Here is a 26643-nt window from a genome sequence, read left to right as displayed (position 1 = left end):
CATTTATTCAATATATTTCGTACCATGTGTCAGGCACTGTGCAAGATGCTAGGATACAAAGATGACTATGACAGGCCAGCTGCAGTGGCTTACATCTGTAATCCCAACACTTTGGAAGGCTAAGGTGGGCAGAGCACTTGAGGTCAGGAGTTTGAGTCCGGCCTAGCCAACATGGCGAAGCCCCGTGTCTACAAAAAATACAAGAAAATTACCCTGGCATGGTGACAGGCACCTGTAATCCCAGCTACTCAGGAGGCTGAAATGGGAGAATAGCTTGAGCCTGAGAAGTGGAGGTTGCAGTGAGCTAAGACAGCACCACTACACTCCAGCCTGGGCAACAGAGGGGAGACTCAGCCACAGGAAAAAAAAAAAAAAAAAAAAAAAAAAAGGATGGGTGCCGTGGCTCATGCCTATAATCCCAGCACTTTGGGAGGCTGAGGCCGGCGGATCACGAAGTCAGGAGTTCAAGACCAGCCAGGTCAACATGGCGAAACCCCATCTCTACTAAAAATACAAAAAATTAGCCAGGCATTGTGGCACATGCCTGTAATCCCATCTAGTAGGGAGGTTGAGGCAGGAGAATTGCTTGAACCTGGGAGGCAGAGGCTGCAGTAAGCCAACAGTGCACCACTGCACTCCAGCCTGGGTAACAGAGCGAGACCCTGTCTCTAAAAAAAAAAAAAAGGCTATGACAAACACAGTTCCTAACCTGAAGGCCTGCAGAGTAGTGAGGGAAGAAGGCAGGGAAAAAACTGCAGCACCAATTATTATTTAATTAGAGCAGAGTCAAATGAGCTGACCCTTTGATCTTAATCTTATCTCTTGGAATATAACTGTAAGGGCCCATTTAGACCTCCAGAATGGGTATAAAGACTAAAGTGGGTGTAAAGTAGAAACATTTCAGCTGTAAAAGATGCAGACATAAATCTTACCTGAACTTCCTTTATCACACTAAAACAGAGCCTCCTGAAAATACAGTTGCCAATAACTTCCTTGAGTGAGAGTTTCCTGGGTATTCGGTTGTCATGAAGACAGACCACCCATTACCATTACCATCAAAAAGCCCAATAGAACCTTCTATACTTTCCCACTGAAGTCCCCAAACCCTGCCTTTTATTAGGTTGACATATATAAAACTTTACTTTGGGATATTCTGCAATAGTAAGCACATTTGTAAATAACCTTTGTATTTTCTCTTGTTAATCTATTGTCAGTTAATTCGAAGGCCCAAATATTGGACCAAAGGTGGAAGAGGAAAGGTTTTTTTCCACCATAACCTTTTGGCTTGTCATAAATCACTAGACCCTAATATCTTACTTAGTAAAATAGAGGGAAATATCACATTCCCTCGCAAACAACTTCCCAGGACAGATGTGACAAGTAGTTGGCTCTGAATTTTGTGTTTATGAATTACATACTTAAGGAATTTTCAAACATATGCTTTTTAATTGTAGGAAGTGACTTCTTGTTACATCTTCTAGTCATTAAATTCTAGAAGAGATCAATGTGACTTGGAGGAATGAGCATTGAATTTGGAATGAAAAGATCATAATTTGAGTCTGGTTCTACAACATCATACCTATTTGACCTCTTTGAGTTCCATTAGATTCACCTTATGAAATTGCCAATAGTGGCCAGGTGCAGCAGCCCACGCCTGTAATCCCAGCACTTTGGGAGGCCAAGGTGGGCAGATCACCTGAGATAAGGAGTTTGAGACCAAGATCAGCCTGACCAACATGGTGAAACCATATTGTATACTAAAAATACAAAAAAAAAAAAAAAAAATGCCAGATGTTGTGCTGCATGCCTGTAATCCCAGCTACTTGGGAGGCTGAGGCAGAAGAATCACTTGAACCTGGGAGGTGAAGGTTGCAGTGAGCCGAAATCACACCACTGCACTCCAGCCTGGGCAACAAAGCAAGACTCTATCTGGGGGGAATAAAAAAAAAGGGAAATTACCAATAGTTATCTGGTTTTGATCTACAAAAATGGTGGCAATTTTGTATGATTTAACCTAATAATTTCTTTATTAAATTAGGGCTTAAATTAGATGATGATGTAGATGTTGGTGTTCTATAAATTCTAAAGCTCTTTACTATATATGTAGAAAAAATTTATTTTTCTTTTAGGCTAATAAATGTAGAATAAAATTAGTACATTAGGTACTGTATTGGAGTCCAGTAACAATTGTTTTTGCATTATGTACTGTTTTGGATTCTGTCCTATACCTTTGTACATGTTGATGTCATGTAAAAACAGTTTGAGGGCTTTGGAATAAAGGCACTACAGAAATACAAGAAAATTAAATTGTTTTTCTGGACCAGATGTATTACCTGAGATACTTTTAAATATCTGTAGTCCACTGGACAACTTACTCTAAATAAGGATTAATGAATTTTGTATTTTTTTATATAGGAAAATAACAGCTCTGACTGGTATAAAAATAATACAAGTTTCCTGTGGACATTACCACTCCCTGGCATTATCAAAAGGTAAGAAACACTTTTTAGATCTGAGTGTGATTAGGAAGTAATTTTTTGAATAGGAATTATAGCTATTGATTTTTAATGCACTGGGGCTCATTTAGAAGTTTTTCACTCTCCAGGTTTCATAAGATATATTGTTTTTCTATTTTTTCTCGAATTTCTTGGTCCTTATTATACTCTAGAAAGTCCCTAATTCATGATGCCATAAGGGACTGTCTCTGGTTATTTGACCTAACTGGCCAACTCTCTCAGCTTATAGTGGCTTTATTTCCAGCCCCTTGCTCTTTATGTTAAATGAAGAGCACGCTGGCAAACCCAGACAGACTAAGGACAATTCATCTGTTTCGCTTAGATCGATGAAAAAGAAGTCAAGGTGTCAAAATCATGACTCTATATTTTTTGTTTTTTAATTTGTACTTATTTATCTTTATTGACACATAATAATTGTACATCTACACTCTACCAACCTCCACCCTCCATTGTCCATCCTTAATTCAAATTTCTCAATGGAAAGTCTGAAGGAGGGAAAATTTTTTCTCTGCCCTTTTACATGTAGTATTTGGGAACATGCAAATTAAATGAACAGAAACAGATTAACAGAGAAAAGGCACCCAATTTTTATTTATTATTTTTTCTTTTTTCAGACAGAGTCTCGCTGTGTCACCCAGGCTGGAGTGCAGTGGCACCATCTTGGCTCACTGCAACCTCCACCTCCCAGGTTCGAGCGATTCTCCTACCTCAGCCTCCCAAGTAGCTGGGACTATAGGCATGCACTACCACACTCTACTAATTTTTGTATTTTTAGTAGAGTCGGGGTTCCCCTATGTTGTCCAGGCTCGTCTCAAACTCCTGACCTCAAGCCACCTAAGCCTCCCAAAGTGCTGGGATTTCAGGCGTGAGCCACTATGCCCAGCCCCCAATTTTTATCAATATTTTTGTGCACAACAGTTTACAGAAAGGAAGTGAAACTAAAAGTAGTGGTTAGACTTGGGTAGTTACATACTGTTTTAACAAAGAAAAGGGAGTTTGGGCTTCAAGGGACAATACCTTGTAGGAAAGTGACTAGGAAATACATAGGGAAAGCAATGGAAGATAAGGGATATTTTGGTAAATTTGTTTATGCAGACTCATCTCAGTGCTGCTTCATCGTCTTCAGTCATAAAGTTACTCTTCTCTCCCTGGTACAGTAGAGTGGAGATACCTCCACAAGGGGAAACTTATGCCCTGCTTTTAGGCAGATAAGAGAAGGGCGGAAACCTCTCCTTACATCTGTTAACTCTCAATTGCCTTCAACTCGAAACAATTCTTATGCCAAAGTAGCATATTTTGGTGTGGCATATCCTGATCCCCTTCAAGGGACTGTAACATTTGTATGTTCCTCAGGTGATGTCCTATGTATCATTGCAACTGTGCCAGGGTCTATGGACACCTAATATTTATCGGTTACCAGCTGTCCATTTATTGGACACCTAACATTTATTGGACGGGCATGGTTGCTCACTCCCAGCATTTTGGGAGGCCAAGGCGGGTGAATCACGAGGTCAGGAGTTCGAGACCAGCCTGGCCAACATGGTGAAACCTTATCTCTACTAAAAATACACACACACACACACACACACACACACACACACACACACAGAAAAAATAGCTGGGCATGGTGGCAGCGCCTGTAATCTCAGCAACTTGGGAGGCTGCTGCAGGAGAATCACTTGAACCCGGGAGGCAGAGGTTGCAGTGAGCCGAGATTGCACCACTGCATTCCAGCCTTGGCAACAGAGAGAGACTCCATCTCATAAAAAAAAGAGAGTAAGAGGACAGAGAGTGAGTACCTGGGTGGAGAGAAGGGGCCTTTCTATTTTATAAGGTGGTCAGGGCAGATATCTCTTATAAGGTGACATATGAGCAGAGACCATATGAAAAGGGAGGGAGAAAGTTGAGATGCTACCCATGAAAGAATGATCCAGACACAAAGGCCATGAGATCAGGGCGTGCTCTGAAATGTACTCCCGGAACAGCAAAGGGTCTGGAGAGGAGTGAGTAGGGGGAGATGAAGTCTGGGAAGTGGGGGTGAGCCAGACTGGTGATGTGGGGCCTGTGATGGGACTCAGTCCTTCATTGAGTGAGATAGCAAGCTCCTGAAGTACTTGATTGGACATATGTATATATGTATGTATTTTAAATTGTATTTTAGGTTTTGGGGTACATTTGAAGAACATGCAAGATAGTTGCATAGGTACACACATGGCAGTGTGATTTGCTGCCTTCCTCCCCTTCACCTATATCTGGTATTTCTCCCCATGCTATCTTTCCCCAACTCCCCACCCCTGGACTTATATTTTTAAAAGGATCACTCTGGCTACTCTTTGGAGAACAAACTGCTGGGGGCAAAGATTGCCTTGGGGAGATTAGTGAGGTGCTATTGTCATTTTCAAGGAGAGAAATGTTGGTGACTTAGCTAAGGTGGTAGCAGTGGAGAGATGAGAAATGGTTGAATTCTGGATAGATTTTGAAGGCAGAAGTTTCGAATTTGCTGGGTTGAAGAGTATAAAAGAGAAGAGTTAAGGATGACTCTAAGATTTTTGGCCTGAGCAGTTGAAAGAACACAGTTGCCCTTAATTGGGAGGGAGAATAGTGGACATTGTTTGAAGGGACATTTGAAGGTGACATTGACCACCCCACTTGCCTTTATTTGGAATACTTTAATCTCATTTTTTTTTCTCTATCTCTCTTTTACTGTGTAAAGGTTTGTAACATTGAATAGAAATAGAAGGAAATCCTACCATGTGCATCTTGGAGACATCATACTAAGTAAAATAAACCAGACAGAGAAAGACAAATACTGCACGGTCTCACTTAGATGTGGTATCTAAGAAAGTCAAATTCAATAAAATCAGAGAGTAGAAAGGTAGTTGCCAGGGCCTGGGTGCTTGGGGAAATGGGAAGATGTGGGTCAAAGGGTACAAACTTTCAGCTATAAGGTGAATACGTTTTTAATGTACAGCCATGTGACTATAGTTGATAATCGTGCATTGTATACTGGAAGTTTGCTAAGAGGGTAGCTCTTAAGTATTCTCACCACACACATACACACAAAAGTAACTGTGTGAGGTGATGGGTATGTTAATTAGCTCATTGTGACAATCATTTGACAGTGTTTATGTATTTCAGCACATCACATTATATACCTTAAGTATATAAAATTTTTATTTGTCAATTATACCTCAATAAAGCCACAAAAAAGATTTATAGAATTAGTAGTTTCTATTTGAATTTATTATTCTAATATGTATACAATTCTTAATTTCTCTTCTTTGTCTTTGTAGATAGCCAAGTGTTTTCATGGGGAAAGAACAGCCACGGGCAGCTGGGCCTAGGGAAGGAGTTCCCCTCCCAAGCCAGCCCTCAGAGGGTGAGGTCCCTGGAGGGGATCCCGCTGGCTCAGGTGGCTGCTGGAGGGGCTCACAGCTTTGCCCTATCTCTCTGTGGGACTTCGTTTGGCTGGGGAAGTAACAGTTCAGGGCAGCTGGCCCTTAGTGGGCATAATGTCCAAGGTAAGGAGATAGTCTTGTTTGTGCAATAAATCATTCTTTCTTTCCAGGTGGAAGACCAACTTGGCAAAGGGCAGTATCAATGGTTAAAACAGTGGTTCCCAAACTTGTGACACATTAGAATAGCCTAGGGAGCTATATTACTTTCTTGTTGCTGCGGTAACAAATCATCTCAAACCTAGCAGCCTAAAACAACACAAATGTATTATCTTACAGTTCTGGAGGTCAGAATTCTGGCAGGTCTCACTGGGCTAATGTCAAGGTGTTAGCAGGTGCCTGCCTCTACAGGCTCTAGGGGAGAATCCACTTTCATGCCTTCTGCAGCTTCTAGAGGCCACCTGCATTAATTGACTCAGAGACCTCTTTCTTCTTCAAAGCTAGCAATGGCTGATCAAGTCTTTCTCAAGTCTTGTTACTTTCACATACACTCTTCTGCCTCTCTCTTCCTCAGTTAAAAGACCCTTGTGATTACAGTGTGCTCACCTGGATAATCCAGCAGAATCTTGCTTGTGTTAAGGTCAACTGATTAGCAACTTTAGTTCCATCTGTTTCCATAACTTCCCTTTGCCACGTAACTTAACATATTTACAGGCTCCAGGATGAGGAAGTGGGGGACCATTATTCTTTGGGAGGCCATTATTCTGCCTACTGTGGGATCCTTTAAAAACCTCAATGCCCAGGTCAGACCCCATACCTATTAGAGTATCAGTTGTCATTAGCGACTTCACAGGTGATTCCAATGTGAAGCAAAGTTTAGAAATTTCTGGATTGGGAGACTGCTAACATTAGGTGAAACAACCAGTTCCTCTAGACAAAAGAAAACTTCTGTAAACAACCAGTTCCTCCTAACACAAAACTCATCAGGATGTGCTCCCCGCAAACTCAATCCTCTTCTATTCAATTCCTTACATTCAGCTAACATATAGTTAGCACCTAACCTGTGTCAGTCCCATGCTGAGCACTTATACCTTGTTTCACTTCACCATTTCAGCATTAATTAAGTTTTTCTTTCCTTTCCTTTTTCTTTCCCTCCCCTCCCCTCCTTTCCTCACCCTTCTCCTCCCTTTCCCTTTCCTCCCCTGCCCTGCCTTCCCCTCCCCTCCTCTTCTCCTCCCCTTCCCTCCTCTTCCCCTCCTCTCTTCTCCCCTTCCCCCCTCCCCTTCCCTCCCCTCCCCTAGCCTCTTTTCCTTTCCCTCCTCTCCTCTTTTCTTTTCTTTTTTTTTCTGTCCTTTTCTTCAGATAGGATGTTGCTCAGCTGCCCAGGCTGGAGTGCAGTGGAATGATCTCAACTCACTGCAATCTCAGCCCCCTGGGTAGTTCAGACCACAGGCACACGCCACCACACCCAGCTATTGTTTTGTATTTTTTGTAGAGATGGGGTTTCACCATGTTGCCCAGGCTGGTTTTGAACTCCTGCGCTCAAGCAATCCACATGCCTCAACCTCCCAAAGTGCTGGGATTACAAGCATGAGACACCCATGCCTAGCCAGCTTTTCTTATCATCTCAATTTTTATAATATATTTGCAGAGCACCTATCATGTGACAGAAATATGTCAAAATGGTCAGAATCAATATGGAGTCACTTATTTCAAACCCTAATAAAATGGAGTTGGAGGGGAGGGGTCATGAAGGGAGGATCCTCACACAGATCCACCTGATAGTAACTATCCCAGAGGACTCTACCAAAACCACAACCTTGCAGCTAAGACCACTTCTATGGGACATCTTTCCAGTAACAGTGTTTCCTAACTGCAGCCTTGCAAGTATTCCTTACTAAATGGCAACCTTGCAGTCAGGGTGGATTCTGTGAAGACCCTCTTCTAGCAATGGCCAGTACACATGTTACTGCCTGAAATCAGTCCTTGTAACCAATGAACTTCTGTTTCAAAATAACCTGCACGTACTTTAAAACTCCCCCTTGCCTCAGCCTTCCCAGCTATGCCCATGGCCTGCTATGGCATGCATATCCTGGATTGTAATCCCGTTGTCATTCATTCCAAATAAACTTTTTAGAGAGCCTCTCTGTTGTTATTTTAGGTTGACAAATTAATACAACACGATGGCAGTAGTATCAGGCATGAGGGTCTTGAAGCTTAGCTTTCTAGGTCAATAGACCTAGAAGATTCCAGAAGATTAGATAGCTTCCAGAAACAAATGTTAAAGGAGCATTTCTTTTTTTCCTTCCCAAGGTACGGTATTTCCTCTGTTTTATACTTAGAATTGTTTACTTTTAAAATTATGTTATGAATTTTAAGAATAATAAAAGATATCACTTACATAAAAATATAAAAAGGTATTAAATATATAGTCATGAAATCTGCAAACTATGTTAGTGAATTATAAGAGTAAAAAAAGATATCTTTTATGTAAAAATATGAAATATAAAAAGGTATTAAAATGTAAATACTCATGAAATCTGAGTCTGTTTCTTATACTCTAGAAATTCTGCTGTTTCAACAGTGCAAAGCAACAAGCCTCTCTCAATTGGTGCACTGAAGAATCTAGGTGTGATTTATATCAGCTGTGGTGATAAGCACACTGCCGTGCTTAGCCAGGTAATCCAAAATGTGTTGCTATGTTTTTAAGTTCCAGAGAAATGTTAACAAGGTACATGTACTAATTATTGTTGAAAGCCAGAGATGTTAGCCCATTTGGGCCACTGTAACAACATACCACAAAAAGAGTGGCTCGTAAACAACAGAAATCTATTTCTCATAGTTCCGGAGGCTAGGAAGTCCAAAATCAAGGTGCCAGCAAATTTGATGTCTGATGAGGGCCAAACTTCTCATTCATAGATGCCATATTTTCACTGTGTCCTCACATAGTGAAAGGGGTGAGGAGTCCCACCTGGGCCTTTTTAGTGAGGGCACTAATCCCATTCATGAGGGTTCTGCCTTCATGACCTAATCATCCATCAAAGGCCCCTCCTCCTAATATCATGGCATTGAGGGTTAGAATTTCAACATAAGAATTCTGGGGTGACACAAACATTCAGACTGTAGCATAAGATATGTATACCAAAATCTAGACATAGCCATTCAGTGTACACATACCTAAAGAGGAGATGTGAACCAAATACAAATCATAAAGTTTTCAAGATTCTATAACATAAGCTAATTTCAGCTTTCGGAAGTATCTTTAGATACCTACTAAATTAGGTTAATAGCCGGGTGGGGTGACTCATGCCTGTAATCCCAGCACTTTGGGGGGCCAAGGTGGGTGGATCACGAGGTCAGGAGTTCCAGACCAGCCTGGCCAACACAGTAAAACCTCGTCTCTACTAAAAATACAAAAATTAGCCAGGTGTGATGGTGGGCACCTGTAGCCACGGGCACCTGTAGCCCCAGACACTTGGGAGGCTGAGGCAGGAGAATTGCTTGAACCTGGGAGGTGGAGGTTGCAGTGAACCGAGATTACACCACTGCACTCCAGCCTGGGCAACAGAGCCAGACTCTGTCTCAAAAAAAAAAAAAAAAAAAAAAAAAGGTTAATACAAAAACTAATTCCTTTAGCAATTATTCTTTTTTTTTTTTTTTTTTGAGACGAAGTCTCGCTCTGTTGCCCAGGCTAGAGTACAGTGGCTCGATCTCAGCTCACTGCAACCTCCACCTCCCAGGTTCAAGCAATTCTCCTGCCTCAGCCTCCCAAGTGGCTGGGAGTACAGGTGCGCACCACCACACCTAGCTAATCTTTGTATTTTTAATAGAAACAGAGTTTCACCATGATGGCCAGGCTGGTCTCAAACTCCCGACCTCAGATGGCCCACCCACCTCAGCCTCTCAAAGTGTTGGGATTACAGGTGTGAGCCACCCTGCGCCCGGCCTTTAGCAATTATTCATTGACTAGGTGATTCTACAGATAGAAATTATTATAGAAGCAACAAAGTAATTTTTACAGTTTTCAATAACCCACTCTTCAGCTTAGAACATACTTCATTTCATTTCTTGCTTGGCATAATTACGACCCACCTTGTCCTCGCCATACAATCTATTCCAAAGGGATGGATTCTTTCTGGAGCCATAAAGAATAGACTTGAAAACTACTTGTGTAGTTGTAATGTTTGTTTAAAAACTATATGCCCCCAATTATTTTTATTGTTTGTTTTAAGTGCATATCTTAAATTAAAAAACCCTTGATTGTTTGGATTATATTATTCTTAGTTATAAAGAGAAAGCTAGAGTTGTTTGTAATCATAGAATCATCTTTTGGGAAGACAGTATTTTCAGGAAAATGCTCTAATAAATTCAATCTCATTCTTAAATGTTGGGTTTATTCTTGAACCAGTTAATTTGTCCATCTATTCATTTAATAAAGACTTATTAAGTACTTAGTTATTTCTTTTTCCAGCTTTATTATGGTATAATTGGCAAAAATTATATATGTTTATGCTGTACAACATGGTGTTTTGATACGTGTGTACATTGTGATTACCACAATCAAGCTAGTTAACATATACATCAGTTCACATAGTCATCTTTTTTTGTGGTTAGAATCGTCAAGATCTACTCTCTCAGTAATTTTCTTTTCTTTTTTTTAAATTTAAAAATTTTTTTTTCTTTTTTTAACTTTTTTAAATTAAAAAAAAATTTTTTTTTTTTGTAAACATGGGGTTTCACCATGTTGGTCAGGCTGGTCTTGAACTCCCGACCTCAGGTGATCCACCTGCCTTGGCCTCCAAAGTGCTTGGATTATAGGCGTGAGCCACCATGCCTGGCCTTCTCTCAGTAATTTTCATATATGAAATACATTATTAACTATAGTCGCCATGCTGTACAATACGTCACCAAGGTGTCTAGTTTTTAAGGAAATGCTAATGATTAAAAAAAAATCATGTAGAGTTGTGGTCTTGCTATTTGGGCCAGGCTAGTCTCAAACTCCTGGCCTCAAGCACTCTTCCTGCCATAGCCTTCCAGAGTGCTGGGATTACGGGTGTGAGCTACTGTGCCTGACACCAGTGATTTTTCATGTTTAATGTGTTAACTTGACATAACACTATTAGAAAGAATAAAGGATCTTTCCTATTTATGTAGACCTTGTGTTTCACAGAGTGCTCCCATGTTAATTCTCGTATGATACTTAATCAGTAAGCTTTTAGTTACCGTTTTTAAACCTGAAATTAATTTGGTTCTTTCTTTCCTAAACAGGATGGGAAAGTGTTCACATTTGGAGACAATAGTTCTGGGCAGCTGGGATACAGCCCCAATCCTGAGAAGAGAGGTCCGCAACTTGTGGAAAGAATTCATGGTCTAGTTTCACAGATAGATTGTGGAGGGTAATAGGCTTCTTCTTTTTTTTTTCTCTGCATGTGTAGAAAGTGTTATATTTTATTACTTAGAAATGACCCATATGGAATGTTATCAAATCTTAAAACCCAAAATATGTGGCTGCTCTTTTTATAGAGCATTTTCCTGCCTGAAAATTTACTTGTTTCAAATATAGTTTAATTTTTCTGTTTTTTGCCTTTATTCTAGATATTTTATTTATTTAATAAGAAATAGTTGGTTCTACTAATTTATTTCTTATTAAATAAGAAATAGTTATACTGTGTATAGAACACCTTACCAGATGCTGGAGGATGGGAAGTAGGTTGATAAAAATAGCAGAGCTTTCCTGCTTAAGTTGATGAGACAAAATTAAATTAATGTAATCTCATGTGCAGAAGATGATGTATGTTTGCATATATATTCAGAGTTCTGCATAACCTAATTATAAGGACACTTTGAGTGCTTAAATATCTACCCAATGCATAATATATCTATCTATCTATCTATCTATCTATCTATCATACATAGAAATGCCTGCGATTAAAATGCAAATGATAGAAACCATAGTAAAGACGCATCAATAACATTCTATTTTTAAGATTAGTAGTAAGTTAATATTGACTCACCATCTGTGTAGGCACATCCTTTGATGGCCTCTAATACTGACATTGTGATAAGAGAACTGGGTACTTAATAAAAGTAAACTGTTTTCTGTGTTTGTTATTTTGTGTTAAGGGACATCATCTTTCTCAAAAGCCATGAGTGCCTCAGTCTTCATTATGGTATATTCTCTCTTCTCTAGTGATCACACCGTTGCATATGTGCACACCACTGGTCAGGTGGTATCTTTTGGTCATGGACCAAGTGACACAAGCAAGCCAACTCATCCAGAGGCCCTGAAAGAGAACTTTGACATTAGATGCTTGATTTCTGCTGATGGTATGAGTCCCACTAATTCATGATTTTTGTTCATCAGTGCCACTGGAGGAAAACTAGTATTCAGCTTCCTTTCAAAGGATCCCACAGAACTGTAGTTCCCCTAGTACTTTTATTTTATATATGTACATTGTGAATTTTTTCTTATGCAGTGAATCTTAGGGTATTGGTAATCATTTATAAAGATTAAGGTCAGTTCAAGACCAGCCTGGCCAACATGGTGAAACCCATCTCTACTAAAAACACAAATATTACCCTGGTGTGGTGGTGCAAGCCTGTAATCCCAGCTACTCGGGAAACTGAAGTGGGAGAACCACTTGAACCCAGGAGATAGAGGTTGCACTGAGCTGATGTCATCCAGCCTGAGCAACAGGTCAAGACTCCATCTCAATAAATGAATGAATGAATTAATTAATTAATTAAAGAAGATTAAGATAATACAGAATAAGATCCTAACTTGATTACTTATGCATCAGAACAATACACTTTTTTTTCCCCACAAAATGAAAGCAAGTTTATTGAGAAAGTAAAGAAGCAACCAGAACAATATACTTTTATATATTTAATCAAATCTCTTCTAAAGCATGGCCACCTGGCTGCATTATGCAAGTGCATGAAAACCTAAATTTTGGACTAAGTGAATATATGACATGTAATCTGATCAAAAGTGATCTTTCATTTCAATATGATGGGGGAAAGAAAAATAAAAAATTGTTCTTTTATGTGTTTGTAGTCAAAATCCATTTAGGAGAACATAAATTGCTGGTAAGTGAGTATATTTGGCTTGATGTATTTATCATATTTATTTTTTATTTCTAAAAACTCTAAGCATGGATTTATGACTTTCTTTTAGACCTCGTGGATGTTCAAGTCAAACACATTTTTGCTGGAAAATATGCCAACTTTGTGACAACTCATCAGGTATCTATTATATTTTTTGTTCCTTTAAAAAATTTTTTTTCAAGATTTCACAGCAGTATTTGAAATACTGTATTATTCATATATATTCAGGTGTTTTCCTAAAAAATTAAGGTCCTGTATTCAAATGCTTATGAAAAAATATTACATAATTCTCACTTCCTTATTTGCCAGCGTTCCTAACAGATTAGACCCCACCACCACCATTTCAGATTTCTTTTTTCTTTATTGGCAAGCGTGTATATTGAATTTGCATCATGTAAATGCGCATACAGATGTAACTTGTATCAACAACAGCTGTTTCCATTTTCATGAGGGAACTGAATTTTTCCTGTCCAGAACTGTCAAGGAAGGGTTTCTGAGATGTCCTGCAGGGAATGCCTCCTTGAGTGGAAGGATGGCCATGTGTGCGAGTTTATAGGGGTGTGTGTGGCAGGGGTGGTGTGCAGCGTCTCAGCTGTCCTCTGTTGCAACGGTTGCATCATTGAGTCCCCAACTCAAGTTTATTGCTTAATAAAATTAATGATGATAAATAACAGTAATAACTAATTTTAACTGTAGTCATCATGTGTCGGCACCAAAGTCCTTCAAATAGATCAAAATGTTTAATGCTCATATCACCTCTCACTGACATTATTTTTCACATTTTACAGATGAAAAAAACTGAGCCTCCAAGAGGTGACTTTATTCAAAGTTGTACTGGTAGTAAGTGGTAGAGCTGGATTCAGATCCAGGCAGTCCAACCCAATAGCTTACACCACCATCTACCAAGCTTGGTGCCTTCCTAAGTGTTAATAGGGGGGATTTTATTGTTACATTTCTGGGTGAGTTTGCAAGTATCTTTGTGGAAAAAAAAAGCCTTCATAGTTATTTTTCTAATTTGTGCTTTTTCCTGTTATCAGGAATGTTTTAAACTTGACATTTAGAACTTGACATTTAAAACATTCTGATAACAGGAAAAAGTACAAATTAGGAACATAAGAGTCCCTGGCACAGAAGGTGGTCAGAGGCAAAGGTTTCTGTACTGCTGGGACAGTTAGGAGACTATACTTTGGTTGCTCTATCATAGCCATTCAATCAGCCACTCAACAAAAATTGAGAGCCTTTTATATATCAGGCTCTGCTCTTGGTGCCTGGGACAAAAGTGAATAAATCATACAGACAAGGTTGCCCTCATTCATAGTATTTGGACTCTACAGTTAAGGCTGGACCATAAATATGTAAATGCAAAATAAATAAGATTGTATTAGAGGCCGGATGTGGTGGCTCATGCCTGTAATCCCAGCAATTTGGGAGGCCAGGGCAGGTGGATCACTTGAGGTCAGTAGTACAAGACCAGTCTGGCCAACAAGGTGAAACCCCATCTCTAGTAAAAATACAAAAACTAGCCAGGCATAGTGGCACGAGCCTGTAATCCCAGCTACTCGGGACGTTGAGGGAGAATTGCTTGAACCCAGGAGGTGGAGGTTGCAGTGAGCTGAGATTGCACCACTGTATTCCAGCTTGGGGCACAGAGGAAGACTCCATCTCAAAAAATATTATGTTAGACGGTGACAAGTACTCTGAAGAAAACACATCGATCGTTTGAGATTGTTGTGGTGGGCTTCTTTAGAAATGTCTGTCAGGAAAGGCCTTGTAGAGGTTGTGACCATTGAACAGAGATTTTAGCCATGCTTTGGTCCAGAAAACAATGCACAGAGCAGAGGGAACGGCACAGAGCAGAGGGAACGGCACACAGAAAGGCTGTGAGGCAAGAATGAGTTTGGTGTGTGTGACAGAAGGCCAGTGAGGGAGAACCGTAGCAAGAAAGGACAAGGAGCTCTACGAGATGGAGCCAGTTCTGTGAGATGGGGCCAGCTATGTGAGGGGACCCACCTGAAATGTGTTTGAAAAGGAGACCTAGAGACTGAGCTGGGTATCTGAATTTGGGGCTCAGGGAGGATGCTGGCAGTGGAATACAAACACAGCAGTTATCAACCCACAGATGGGATGTAAAGCCAGGGACCTGGATGAAAGCTCACCTAGAGAGAGAGTGAAAATGAGAAGAGAAGGGGGACAAAATTCCTCTAATGAGGAACTTCTCCATGAGAGGTTAGACAGTGGAGGAGGAACCAGAAAAAAAGATTGAGAAGGACCAGTTTCTGAAGAAGGGAAAATCAGGAGGGGCTGGCCACACAAGCCAAGAGAGAAAGCACCTGTAACGGAGGTCCTCTCGTGTGTGTGTGTGTGTGTGTGTGTGTGTGTGTGTGTGTGTGTGTGTGGAGACAGGGTCTCACTCTGTTACCCAAGCTGGAATCTTGGCTCACTGCAGCCTCAGATTCCTAGGCTTAAGCCATCCTCCCACCTCAGCCTCCCAAGTAGCTAGGGTGCACACCACAATACCCAGCTAACTTTTGTATTTTTTTTTGTAGAGACGGGGTTTTGCCATGTTTCTCAGGCTGGTCTTGAACTCCTGAGCTCAAGTGATCCGCCCACCTTGGCCTGAAAAAGTACTGGGGTTACAGGTGTGCACCACCGCACCTGGCTCTCAGTAGTACTTCTTATTTACGGTTTTGCTTGTCACAGTTTCAGACCCACATTCAACTGTGATCCAAAAATATCAAATGGAAAATTCAGAAATAACTCATAAGTTTTAAATCACATCTTCTGGATGGTGTGATAAAATCCACGCTTCATCACAAGAAGTAGGGTAAATACAGTATAATAAGCTATTTTGAGAAAGAGAGAGGGGTACCACATTTACATAAGTTTTATCACAGTAAATTGTTATAATTATTTCATTTGATTATTAGTTATTGGTATTAATCTATTACTGTGCTTAATTTATACATTAAACTTGATCATATGTATGGATGAATAGGAAAAACATATGGAGTTTGGTACTATTTATAGTTTCAGGCATCCACTGGGGGTCTTGGTGGAACACATCCCCCATGGATAAGGGGGGACTGCTATATTTCCAGGAGAAAGTGGCCAATTCTGTCAAATACAGCTGAGTGGTCAAGTAAGAGGCACGCACAGTTTTTTTTTGCTTTGGTAAGATTGTGTTATTGCAGAGAGAAGAGGAGGAGACCTGACGCGAGTGGGCTGGACAGACAGTAGAAGGGGAATAAATGCAAACAATGCCTGTGACAACCCCTAGAAATTTTGCTGTGAAGGGGAGTAGAGAACCATGGGAGGGGCTCTGATGCTGCATAAGAGTGCATAATTGTAGAAGCAATGTCTGACAGTAGGAGAGAGGAAGCAGAATCTACTGCATAATTGAAGGGTTTGAACAGATATATCTATTATGCTGTAATAAGGAACGGTACAGGTGAAGGTAGGTTGATGGTGGGAAGGTGATTTGTTCTTGCTTAACAACTTCAATTTTCAGTGATGCCTGAGGCAAGGTCCCCATCTGAGCATGAGCAAGCAGAGGAGCGTGAAAGGTTTAGGAATAAAAGGAAGGGTTGCGATAGCTGTCTTAGAGAGGGAAAAAGCAGTTAGCTTTGGAATTGATTAGAGAGTATCAGGTGCCCATTTGAAACCTGTGGTCACAGACTTAAAGTGAAATCAGTCTGCACAGTTGTGCAGCTTTCTCCGGTGATGTTAGGCTGCTTCAGTTGGATTTTGGAGTAATCCAGAGTCAAGTTTGATTACAGGCAGAATTTTGCTAGTTAAGTACAATAGGAAATGGACAAAAGAGTTACAGGTGTGATTATAGTGATGAACCATGGAATCTAAGCTGGGTAAGGAAGATGAAGGAGGGTGATGTATCGTGGACAAACCGCAGGGCTAATGGACTGGAGATTCCGGTACACACAAGAATCTTGGACTGCGGATTTTGCTCTAAAGGAGGTGAATCTGAAAGATGGTGTATGACAGTCAGAGAAGAGAATATTTCCAGTAGAAATTTAGAAGATGTAACAATTCATGATTTAAAACCCAGCTTCTCAACTATAGGGCAGTGGTTTTCAACTAGGGGTGATTTTGTGCTCCAGGAAACATTTGGCAACGTCTCAAGACACTGTAGTTTGTCATAACTAGGGAAGAGCATGGCATTGGAAGTGGTTGCTACTGGTATCTGGTAGGCAGAGGCTGGAATGATGCCACGAAACACCCTATGACACACAGGACAGCTGCTCACAGCAAAGAGTCATCTGACCCAAAATATCAATAGTGTCAGTTTAGAAACCCTGATCCAGGGCATGTGTGGCTGGAATGGAGCAGAGGAAGAGTGGAGATAATTAAGAATTAAGAGATGAAGGTGGGAGATAGATAATGTTCATCAATTCTGAAGTTACCAAGAGTGAGGGCAGGAAGGGTGACCATGGGAATCATGGTATGAGGAAGACAGTCAGCAAGGTGCCGAATCTTTCGATGAACAAAAGGGAGTGACCAGGACATTGGGGGAAGATTACAAAAGAGGAGGAAGCAGATGACATAGTCTCATGCCACGTATTTGGAAGGAGCCAGGGATTTTGAAGCTGCAATAAAGAAATGGTATGTAAGTGCCAAGAGGGAGCACCTTATTGTCCCAAGTTTCCTGGGATGTGGGAAGAAAAAAATCTCTTCCTCTTGATCAAACTACAGGGAAAGCCCAGGACTCAGATCAAGAAGCTGAAGGGAAATTTAAGAGCCAGGGTTACCTGTCTTTTTCAAGAGGTCTTTTGTTTCAGCATTAAACCAAAACGATGCATAATTTCGTGGCTCATAACAAGTGCAGTGGAGGCATAGGTATAACTTATAGCAGAGCACTAATGCCTCTGGAAGACTATATTGAAGATGGATTTTTCTTTCCAGACAGTGATTTTTGAAACCTCTGGCTGGGCTATTTGGTCTCAAGTATTATATAGAAGGATAGTTCTCAAAGTGTGGTCCCCAAACCAGCAGCATCAGCATGACTGGAGAATTTGTTAGATGCAAATTCTTGTGCTCAACCCTGACCCATGAAATCAGAAACTATGGGGTGGAGCCCAGCAATCTGCTTTAACAAGCCCACCAGAATCTCCCACCAGGTGATTTGTATGCACATTACAATTTGAGAGTTACTGATATAAAAATAAATACTTGTGGGTGATTAAAGGGAACAATGAAATTAATTATTGAGTGCCTACTATAATCTCAAAGCTTTGTATGCACACTATAATTTCATCTTAACAGGAACCCAGAGAGGTAGGTATTATTATCTCTTTTTATTTATTGTGATAAAATATATATAAATACAATTTGCCATTTTAATCATTTTAAGTATATGATTCAGTGACATTAATTACTTTCACAGTATTATACAACTTTCACCACTATCCACCTCTAAGACTTTTTCATCACCCCAAGCAGAAATTCTCTAACTATGAAAAAATAACTCCCCATACCCCGTCTGCCCCCAGCTTCAGGCAATCTTGAATCTACCTTCTGTCTTTATGAATTTGCCTATTCTAGAAACTTCATACAAGTGGAATCATACAATATTTGTTATTTTGCATTTGGCTTATTTTACTCACTTGTCTTCAAAATTCATCCACATTGTGGTTTTTCGTTTGTTTGCTTGTTTTGTTTTGAGGCAGAGTTTCACTCTTGTTGCCCAGGCTGGAATGCAATGGTATGCTCTCGTCTCACTGCAACCTCCACCTCCCAGGCTCAAGTGGCCTGCCTCAGCCTCCCGAGTAGCTGGGATTACAGGCACCTGCCACCACACCTGGCTAATTTTTTTTTTTTTTTTTTTTTTTTTTTTTGTATTTTTAGTAGAGACGAGGCTTCACCACGTTGACCAGGCTGGTCTCAAACTCCTTGATCTCAGGTGATCCGCCTGCCTTGGCCTCCCAAAGTGCTGGGATTGCAGGAATGAGCCACTGTGCCTGGCCAGAATTTCATTTCTTTTTTAGGCTGAATAATATTTCATTATATGTATATTTTAAAAATCTAATCATCTGTTGATGAACATGGGTTGTTTCCATCTTTTGGCTATTGTGAATAATGCTGCAATGAATATTGATTTACAAATATCTGTTTGAAGCCCTGTGTTCAATATATATTTTTTTAATGTTGAAGCTAAGGCTCAGACCAAGCGAAGTGGCCCAGGCTAGGAGGTGGAATAGCCCTACCCATCTGACGCCAAAGCTCCTCCCACCAAATGCTACAACCCAAGAGGACAGTGCCTATTTACCACCCATGCCAGATGATTTACTTTATAATTTACTACTGAACGTGTGTGTGTGTTCCTGATCATTCTTTTTTCCTTTCCTGAAGGATACTAGTTCCACAAGTGCTCCCAGGAAAACCCTGCCAGAAATAAGCCGAATTACCCAGTCCTTGGCAGAAAAGTGGATAGCAGTGAAAACAAGAAGTACTGAACATGGAGTGGCTGAAAGGTGGCTCAGTCTGATAAATTATAAGCTGCTTTTATCTGGTTCTGAGGCCTCGGTCATTTTATCCAAAGCAAGAGGGTTTGGGTTTATTGTGAAGGTATTTGTATTTTGACCATGATTCTCTTCTACAGCCTCTTAATGTCACTAGGTCATCGATGTACTCATTTACAGATACATGGAGGACATGTGATATCCCAGGTGCTGTAGGTGAGGGAGTTGCAGGAGTGAAAAAGCTTACAAAGCCTTCAATAAGGTGGACTGTTTTCATATATTCATAGTTCACCCTTTGGAGTTTTATGAGTTTTAGTCCTCACAGGGATAGGTTTTATTTAAACCTATGTGAATTGAACAAATCAACTATAAGGGGTTTTGGTGAGATTTAGAAATAATATGAACAAAGTATACCCAGGATTTGGGAGACTCTTAAGAGAGTAGTTATTTTCATTAATAATGATTCCACATCATCAGTTACTTATTCTGACATTATAAGATTTTTTTTTATTTTTTGTGATAGGGCCTTTGTCACCCAGGCTAAGTGCAGTGGCACAGTCATGACTCATTGCAGCCTTGAACTTCTGGGCTTAAGTGATCCTCTCACCTCAGCCTCCCAAGCAATGGCAACTACAGGCATACACCACCAGGCCTGGCTAATTTTTTTTCTTTCTGAGACAGGGTCTCACTCTGTCAACCAGACTGGAGTGCAGTGGCACAATCTCTAACACTTCCAGTGTTACCATTTCTCATTTCTTTGCTAGCCCATTCTGTTTTGTGGTTTTTTTTTTCTTTTTTTTTTTTTGAGACAGAGTTTCACTCTTGTTGCCCAGGCTGGAGTGCAGTGGCACAATCTCGGCTCATTGCAACCTCTGCTTCCTGAGTTCAAGTGATCCTCCTGCTTCAGCCTCCTGAGTAGCTGGGTTTCTAGGCACGTGCAACTACAGCCCAGCTAATTTTTGTATTTATAGTAGAGACAGGGTTTCACCATGTTGGTCGAGCTGGATAATTTTTGTATTTCTTGTAGAGACAGGGTTTTCCATGTTACCCAGGCTGCAGACATACTAAGATTTAAAGGGCATGTTTTATAGTATATTGTGACTTACCCCTTGTTATTACTTTTACAGTGAAGTTAGAATGATATTTTCATCCCCTGCTTGTCTGACTGCGAGTTTTTTAAAGAAAAGGTAATACTTACATAAGATTTACCTTCATTTAAAACACTGGAAAATATGTAAAATGATATGTTTCAAGTAAGTTTAATTTGTGAATTTTGTTATCCTTGCCTACAGAGTCCAACACAGAGAACTTTGTAGGTTGTTATAGAATTCTTTCATTTTATAAAGTAATTTTCTGTTAGACCACTATAGGTTATAATTTCTAATTAACATTGTTTACTTCCTTCATACTGCTTTGCTCTGTTGTCCAATTACAAGGAATGGTGTTTTCTCAGGATCTCTGTATATACAGGTGATCAACGAAATCTCACATTTAGTACTTAGAAACCAAGTGCACACTTTACAATTTTTGCTGTGTACGATCAATTAAAAACATATCTTATTTATGTTGTCTTTAACTCACTGCTACAGAAGAAAATCTGATTTTGCTCCATTTGGTTTAACATTTGGTCTGATCCAATAGTTTAAACAATTCCTTTAATGCTTGATATTTGGTTATTCTATTTCTGCTCCTTCCTCCAAGTTCTCCAATATGGCACCTTGGTGTAAAAGAGACAAGAAAGAGAAATAGCAGTGTAAAGGGGTCTTAGGCTGCCCTCTGCCTCTTTGGAGGTTGATGCCTTGCTGGTCTGTCTGGTGTCATTCATATGGGTTCTCCTTTGCCTGGTGAGGTCCTGTCCCTCTCGTTAACTTGGCCTTAAATTTGCTCACTGGTTCAAAATATGATGATACACATCTTGTACCCACTCCTGGCCACTAGGTGGCACTCACTTAACCCCTGTTGCTATTACTTGCCCTTGTCCAACCCCTGTGGCAGTCCCATTAGTTCTTAACCCAGCTGCATTCTCAGGCGGCTTGTGGGACTAGAAGAACTTGGACTCCAACAACTTCACCTCAGGCTAATTCTTGCTACATGTGGAAAAATCTTTTCTATGTGAAGAGTATTATCTTCTTAATGTGAAAAAGCATCCATGCTTACTTCCCAGGAGTGAGGAACTCCTAAGATATCAAAGTCTGCAAAAGAGAATATATTTTAAGGGAGAAATTAATAATACTTTGTTTTAGTATTTGCATAAATATTTTAGCCCTAATATTACTATTGATCAGTTAATCTAGCAAAGGGAAAACCTATCTTCCTTCCTTCCTTCCTTCCTTTTTGAGATGGAGTCTTGCTCTGTGGCCAGGCTGGAGTGCAATGGTATGGTCTTGGCTCACTGCAACCTCTGCCTCCCCAGTTCCAGCAATTCCCCTGCCTCAGCCTCCCAAGTAGCTGAGACTGCAGGCAGGAGCCACCGCGCCTAGCTAATTTTTGTATTTTTAGTAGAGACAGGGTTTCACCATGTTGTCCAGGATGGTCTCGATCTCCTGACCTCATGATCTGCCCATCTTGGCCTTCCACAGTGCTGGGATTACAGGTATGAGCCACTGCACTTGACTCATTTCCTTTATTTATTTATTTGATGAAGCCTCACTCTGTTGCCCAGGCTGGAGTGCAGTGGTGCGATCCTGGCTCACTGCAACCTCCGCCTCCAAGGTTCAAGCAATTCTCCTGCCTCAGCCTCCTGAATAGCTGGGATTACAGGTTTGCACTGCTATATCCAGCTAATTTTTTGGTAGAGATGGGGTTTCACCATGTTGACCAGGCTGATCTTGAGCTCCTAACCTCAGGTGATCCATCTGCCTCAGCCTCCCAAAGTTCTGGGATTACTGGTGTGAGCCACCATACCCAGCCTCTTTTTTAATTTTATTTTTATTATTTTCATTTATATTTTTGAGACAGTCTCTCTCTGTCACCCAGGCTTGAGTTCAGTGATGTATGTGATCTTGGTTCACTGCAGCCTCCACCTCCTGGGTTCATGTGATTCTCCTGCCTCAACCTCTATAGTAGCTGGGATTATAGGCATGTACCACCACACCCAGCTAATTTTTTTGTATTTTTAGTAGAGGCAGGGTTTCACCATGTTGGCCAGGCTGGTCTTGAACTGCTGACCACAAGTGATCCACCCACCTCAGCTTCCCAAAGTGCTGGGATTACAGGCATGAGCCACTATGCCTGGCCTTTTTTTTTTAATTTTTAGAGATGAGGTCTTACACCGTTGCCCTTGCTGTAATGCAGTAGTTTGATCATAGCTCACTGTAGGCTTGAACTCCTGGGCTTGAGCTATCCTTCCATCCCAGCCTCACCTGTAGCTGGGGCTACAGGTGTATACCACCATGCCTGGCTAATTTTTTATTTTTTATTTTTTTGTAGAGACAAGCTCTCTTCTATGTTGCCCAGGCTGGTCTCTTGAACTCCTGGCCTCAAGCAATCCTCCCACGTTGGCCTCCCAAAGTGTTGGAATTACAGGCATGACCCACTGCAGATGGCATACAATATTTGATAATGCATTATTTTAAAATTGTTAGGCTTATTGAATGCTGGCCTCTCAAATATCACTAAAACAACTTGTTGATAAGACAGGCCAGAGAGAACAGCACACCTAGACAAGGCTTTGGTAGTGTTTCTAAGAAGAAAAACCAGGTCAGAATTTATTGACAATTGGGAGTTTGGTTTAAGGAAGTCTTTCAATGTGAGAGGGAAGGCTGGAGGTTTGATCTGGACTGGGTAAATGACAACAATCCAGGATGGGTGGAAACAGCAAGGCAAGGATTTTGAGATAAGGGATTCAAAGATCTTTGGGCATAAACTGTTGATACTTTCCCTTGAAGCCTTAGTGGGTCTTTCAGGAAGTTCCCATGATGAACAATTGCCATTTGCTTGGACAAAAGTTTCCTGGAAGAGTAAAGTAAAAACAAACAAAAAAACAGGGGCATTGCAAAGTTCTGTAAATATAAATGGTAAGGAGGGTGGAGAGTAGGTAATTCTAGTTCTTAGTGTGCAAACTGAGTGAGGGGCCGATGGTTTCCGTTCTCAGACTCAGCACGTAAAATTTTGTTAATACGGCAGCCCAAACTTGATGTAGGCGCTATAGAGGTAATAAATTGTTATCTACTGTCTTTTAACAAGGAGAACATAAACTATATATTTTTTATGTCATGTAAGTTGATTATTTTGAAAGAAGGCAAGCTATAAGAAAAAGGTTTGTATCTTATATTTAATAAAATAAAACAACAAATGACATATGAACTTTAGAAATATCCCTTTCCCTCTGTTTATGTGGTTTCTTGCATTTCTTGTATCCAAAGAGGAACTGGAGAAACGACTTCCATTGATGTGGACTTAGAAATGGCAAGAGACGCCTTCAAGAAGTTAACAAAGAAAGAATGGATTTCTTCCATGGTAATAGCCAATACTTACTTGAGATATAGAACAGATACGATTGCAGTTTAATTTTGTTGGAAGCTGGATGAGAGGGGACTATGATTGTAATTGCCCGATGGGTTCTTCCTGCCCACTGCAGAAACAAAAATCGACCCACTGAGACCATGACATTGTAGTAAGGAAAGAGTTTAATTGACATGAGGCTGGCCATGCCATGTAGGAGGTAGAATTATTACTCAAATCAGTCTCCCTGAAGGCTCACGCTTGTAGCTTAGGGGCTTTTCAAAGATAGTTTGGTTGGCAGGGGACTAGGGTAGGGAGTGTGCTGACCAGCTGAGTCAGAGGTGAAATCATAGGGAATAGAAGCTGTCCTCTTGTGCTGAGTCAGTTTCTGGGTGGGGGCCATAGGACTGGTTGGTCGGTCCAGGTGGGGTCATCCAGTTGTCAGAAATGCAAAAACCTGAAGTGACATCTCAAAAGGCCAATCTTAGGTTCTACAATAATGATGTAATTTGCAAGAATAATTGAGGAAGTTGCAAATCTTACAACCTCCAGAATAATGGCTGGTAATTATTTAGAATTCAAGCCCCTCTCATCCTAACTTGGTGGGCTTTCATTAGTTTTACAAGAACAATTCCGTTTTTGGGACCAGCTGTTATCATTTAAACTATAAACTAAATTTCTCCCAAAGTTAGCTTGGCTCATGCCCAAAAATGAGAAAAGACAGCCAACCTGTGAGGCTGGCAGCAAGATAGTCAACCACGTCAGATTTCTCTTACTGTCATACTTTTGCAAAGGTAGCTTATGATTGGGGCTGACATTTATTTTCTTAATGAACCCTTAAACGTACAATAGATACAACATTTTTATTTTCAATATATGAAGAGCAATGCTTGAGAGGTGGATAATCTCTACTATGATGTAGGAAAAGAGCATTGGTTTGGGAAGCAGGACCTTGTCCTGGGCTGATAAACTGAAAAGCCCCTTCTCTATTCTGAGATGAAACTCACCATCTATTTGAGTTGAATCTGTTACTACCTCATCCCTTCTCTTTGGGTCACATTTTCTTTACCTGTTGAATTCAGCTTTAAAATCTATTCCAGTTTAATATTCTGTGATTCTGGGTTGTATTAGGAAGAAAACTTGCTTTTTGTCTACTGCTCAGGTTTGAGTTGGTGGAGGGGGTCGCTGCATATTGATAATTAACAGAATGCCTCAGTGCTCAGGATGCTGTAGACTGGGTAGCTTAAACAAGCGACATCTACTTCTCACAGTTCTGGAAGCTGGGAAGTCCAAGATCAAGGTACCATCAGGTTTGGTGTCTGGTTCAGGCCCACTTTTTGGCTCATAGATGACCATATTTTCAGTGTCATCACATGGCAGTGTGAACCCCAAATATCTAAGACGGGTCAGATAATTTAGAAAGTTTATTTTGCCAAGGTTGAGGACACATACCCATGACACAGTCTCAGGAGATCCTGATGACATGTGTCCAAGGCAGTCGGAGCACAGTTTGGTTTTATAGATTTTCGGGAGACATGAGGCATAAATCCACATCTGTAAGATGAACATTGGTTTGGCCTGGAAAGGCGGGACAACTCAAAGCAGGGAAGAGGGCTTCCCGGTCTTTGGTAGATGATAAGAGAAAAATGGTTTTATTCTTTTGAGTTTCTGATTAGCCTCTCCAAAAGAGGCATCAGATATACATTTATCTCAGTGAGCAGAGGGGTAACTGAATAGAATGGGAGGCAGGTTTGCACTAAGCAGGTCTCAGCTTGTCTTTTCCCTTTAGCTTGGTGATTTTGAGGACCCAAGATTTATTTTCCTTTCACAGTAGAAAGGGCAAAGATGCTGCTGGGCTCTTTTTTTGTCGGGACACTAATTCCATTCATGAGAGCTCCAATTTTTTGAGATGGAGTTTTGCTCCTTTTACCCAGACTGGAGTGCAATGGTGCGATCTCGGCTAACCACAACCGCCGCCTCCCAGGTTCAAGCAATTCTCCTGCCTCAGCTTCCCAAGTAGCTGGGATTACAGGCATGTGCCACCAAGCCTGGCTAATTTTTTGTATTTTTAGTAGAGATGGGTTTCTCTGTGTTCGTTAGACTCGAACTCCCGACCTCAGGTGATCCACCAGCCCTGGCCTCCGAAAGTGCTGGTGGGATTACAGGTGTGAGCCACTGTGCCTGGCCATGGCCTCACCTCTTAATACTATCATATTGGGGGTTAGGTTTTTAACATACGAATTTTGGGGACCATATTTAGCCTATAGCACAGAAGGAAAAAAAAATAAGTTTGCACGCTTGCATGTGGAGCATTCAGATAAAGAAGCTCCCTGAACAGCTAGGGATAAGAGTTTATAAACCAACTTGATGGAGGAAAGGGATAAGGGAGAAAGGGCTCCTACGGGAAGAACAAATGGGATTTTATGGAGACAAATGGAAGGCATGACAGTTTATGAGAATGTTTGTCTATGCAATTTCTCATCCACATGCAAGTGATCTGAATGATTGGTCTCCTTTTTAGCAGTAAAGCTCCACAATGGAGGATGTACAAGAACTTCTTTCTAGATGAGCCCTGCATTAGTTAGATAAAAGAAGCTTCAAAAAGCTGTCTTTCTATATTGACCGTACCTCAAATGTCTTCAGTTAGTAAAATAATCTTTATACCATTTTGCTGGGTCTGAGTAGTTCCTTATACTTGAAAGGGAAAGG

The 26643-nt window shown here is 40.7% G+C and overlaps 1 protein-coding gene and 1 long non-coding RNA gene across 7 annotated transcripts in view; one reads left to right on the top strand and one right to left on the bottom strand.

The window, feature by feature from the left end:
- HERC6 (HECT and RLD domain containing E3 ubiquitin protein ligase family member 6) overlaps window positions 1-26643 on the top strand; it is a 67430-nt gene that overhangs the window by 3614 nt on the left and 37173 nt on the right. For all 6 annotated transcript variants that reach the window (XR_004257318.1, XR_004257317.1, XM_032239646.1 and 3 more), the window contains exons 3-11: window positions 2416-2492; window positions 5810-6037; window positions 8496-8590; window positions 11180-11307; window positions 12102-12238; window positions 13089-13156; window positions 19382-19503; window positions 20619-20678; window positions 23856-23949. Coding sequence is in view for 4 of the 6 variants with exons in the window: in XM_032239646.1 (XP_032095537.1) it covers window positions 2416-2492; window positions 5810-6037; window positions 8496-8590; window positions 11180-11307; window positions 12102-12238; window positions 13089-13156; window positions 19382-19503; window positions 20619-20678; window positions 23856-23949 (1009 nt within the window). In the remaining 2 variants the exon portion in view is untranslated. The remainder of the gene's footprint in view (window positions 1-2415; window positions 2493-5809; window positions 6038-8495; window positions 8591-11179; window positions 11308-12101; window positions 12239-13088; window positions 13157-19381; window positions 19504-20618; window positions 20679-23855; window positions 23950-26643) is intronic.
- On the bottom strand, window positions 25-13825 carry LOC116524414. The gene is made up of 3 exons (XR_004257321.1): window positions 13732-13825; window positions 9944-9948; window positions 25-36 (listed from the first exon to the last, which is right to left on the bottom strand). It is a non-coding gene; the product is annotated as an uncharacterized LOC116524414 (long non-coding RNA).

The sequence above is a fragment of the Sapajus apella genome, unplaced genomic scaffold (assembly GCF_009761245.1).
Source record: "Sapajus apella isolate SASKATOON/1434 unplaced genomic scaffold, GSC_monkey_1.0 scaffold45, whole genome shotgun sequence".
Lineage (NCBI taxonomy): Eukaryota > Metazoa > Chordata > Mammalia > Primates > Cebidae > Sapajus > Sapajus apella.
This window is presented reverse-complemented; position numbering and strand designations above follow the sequence as displayed.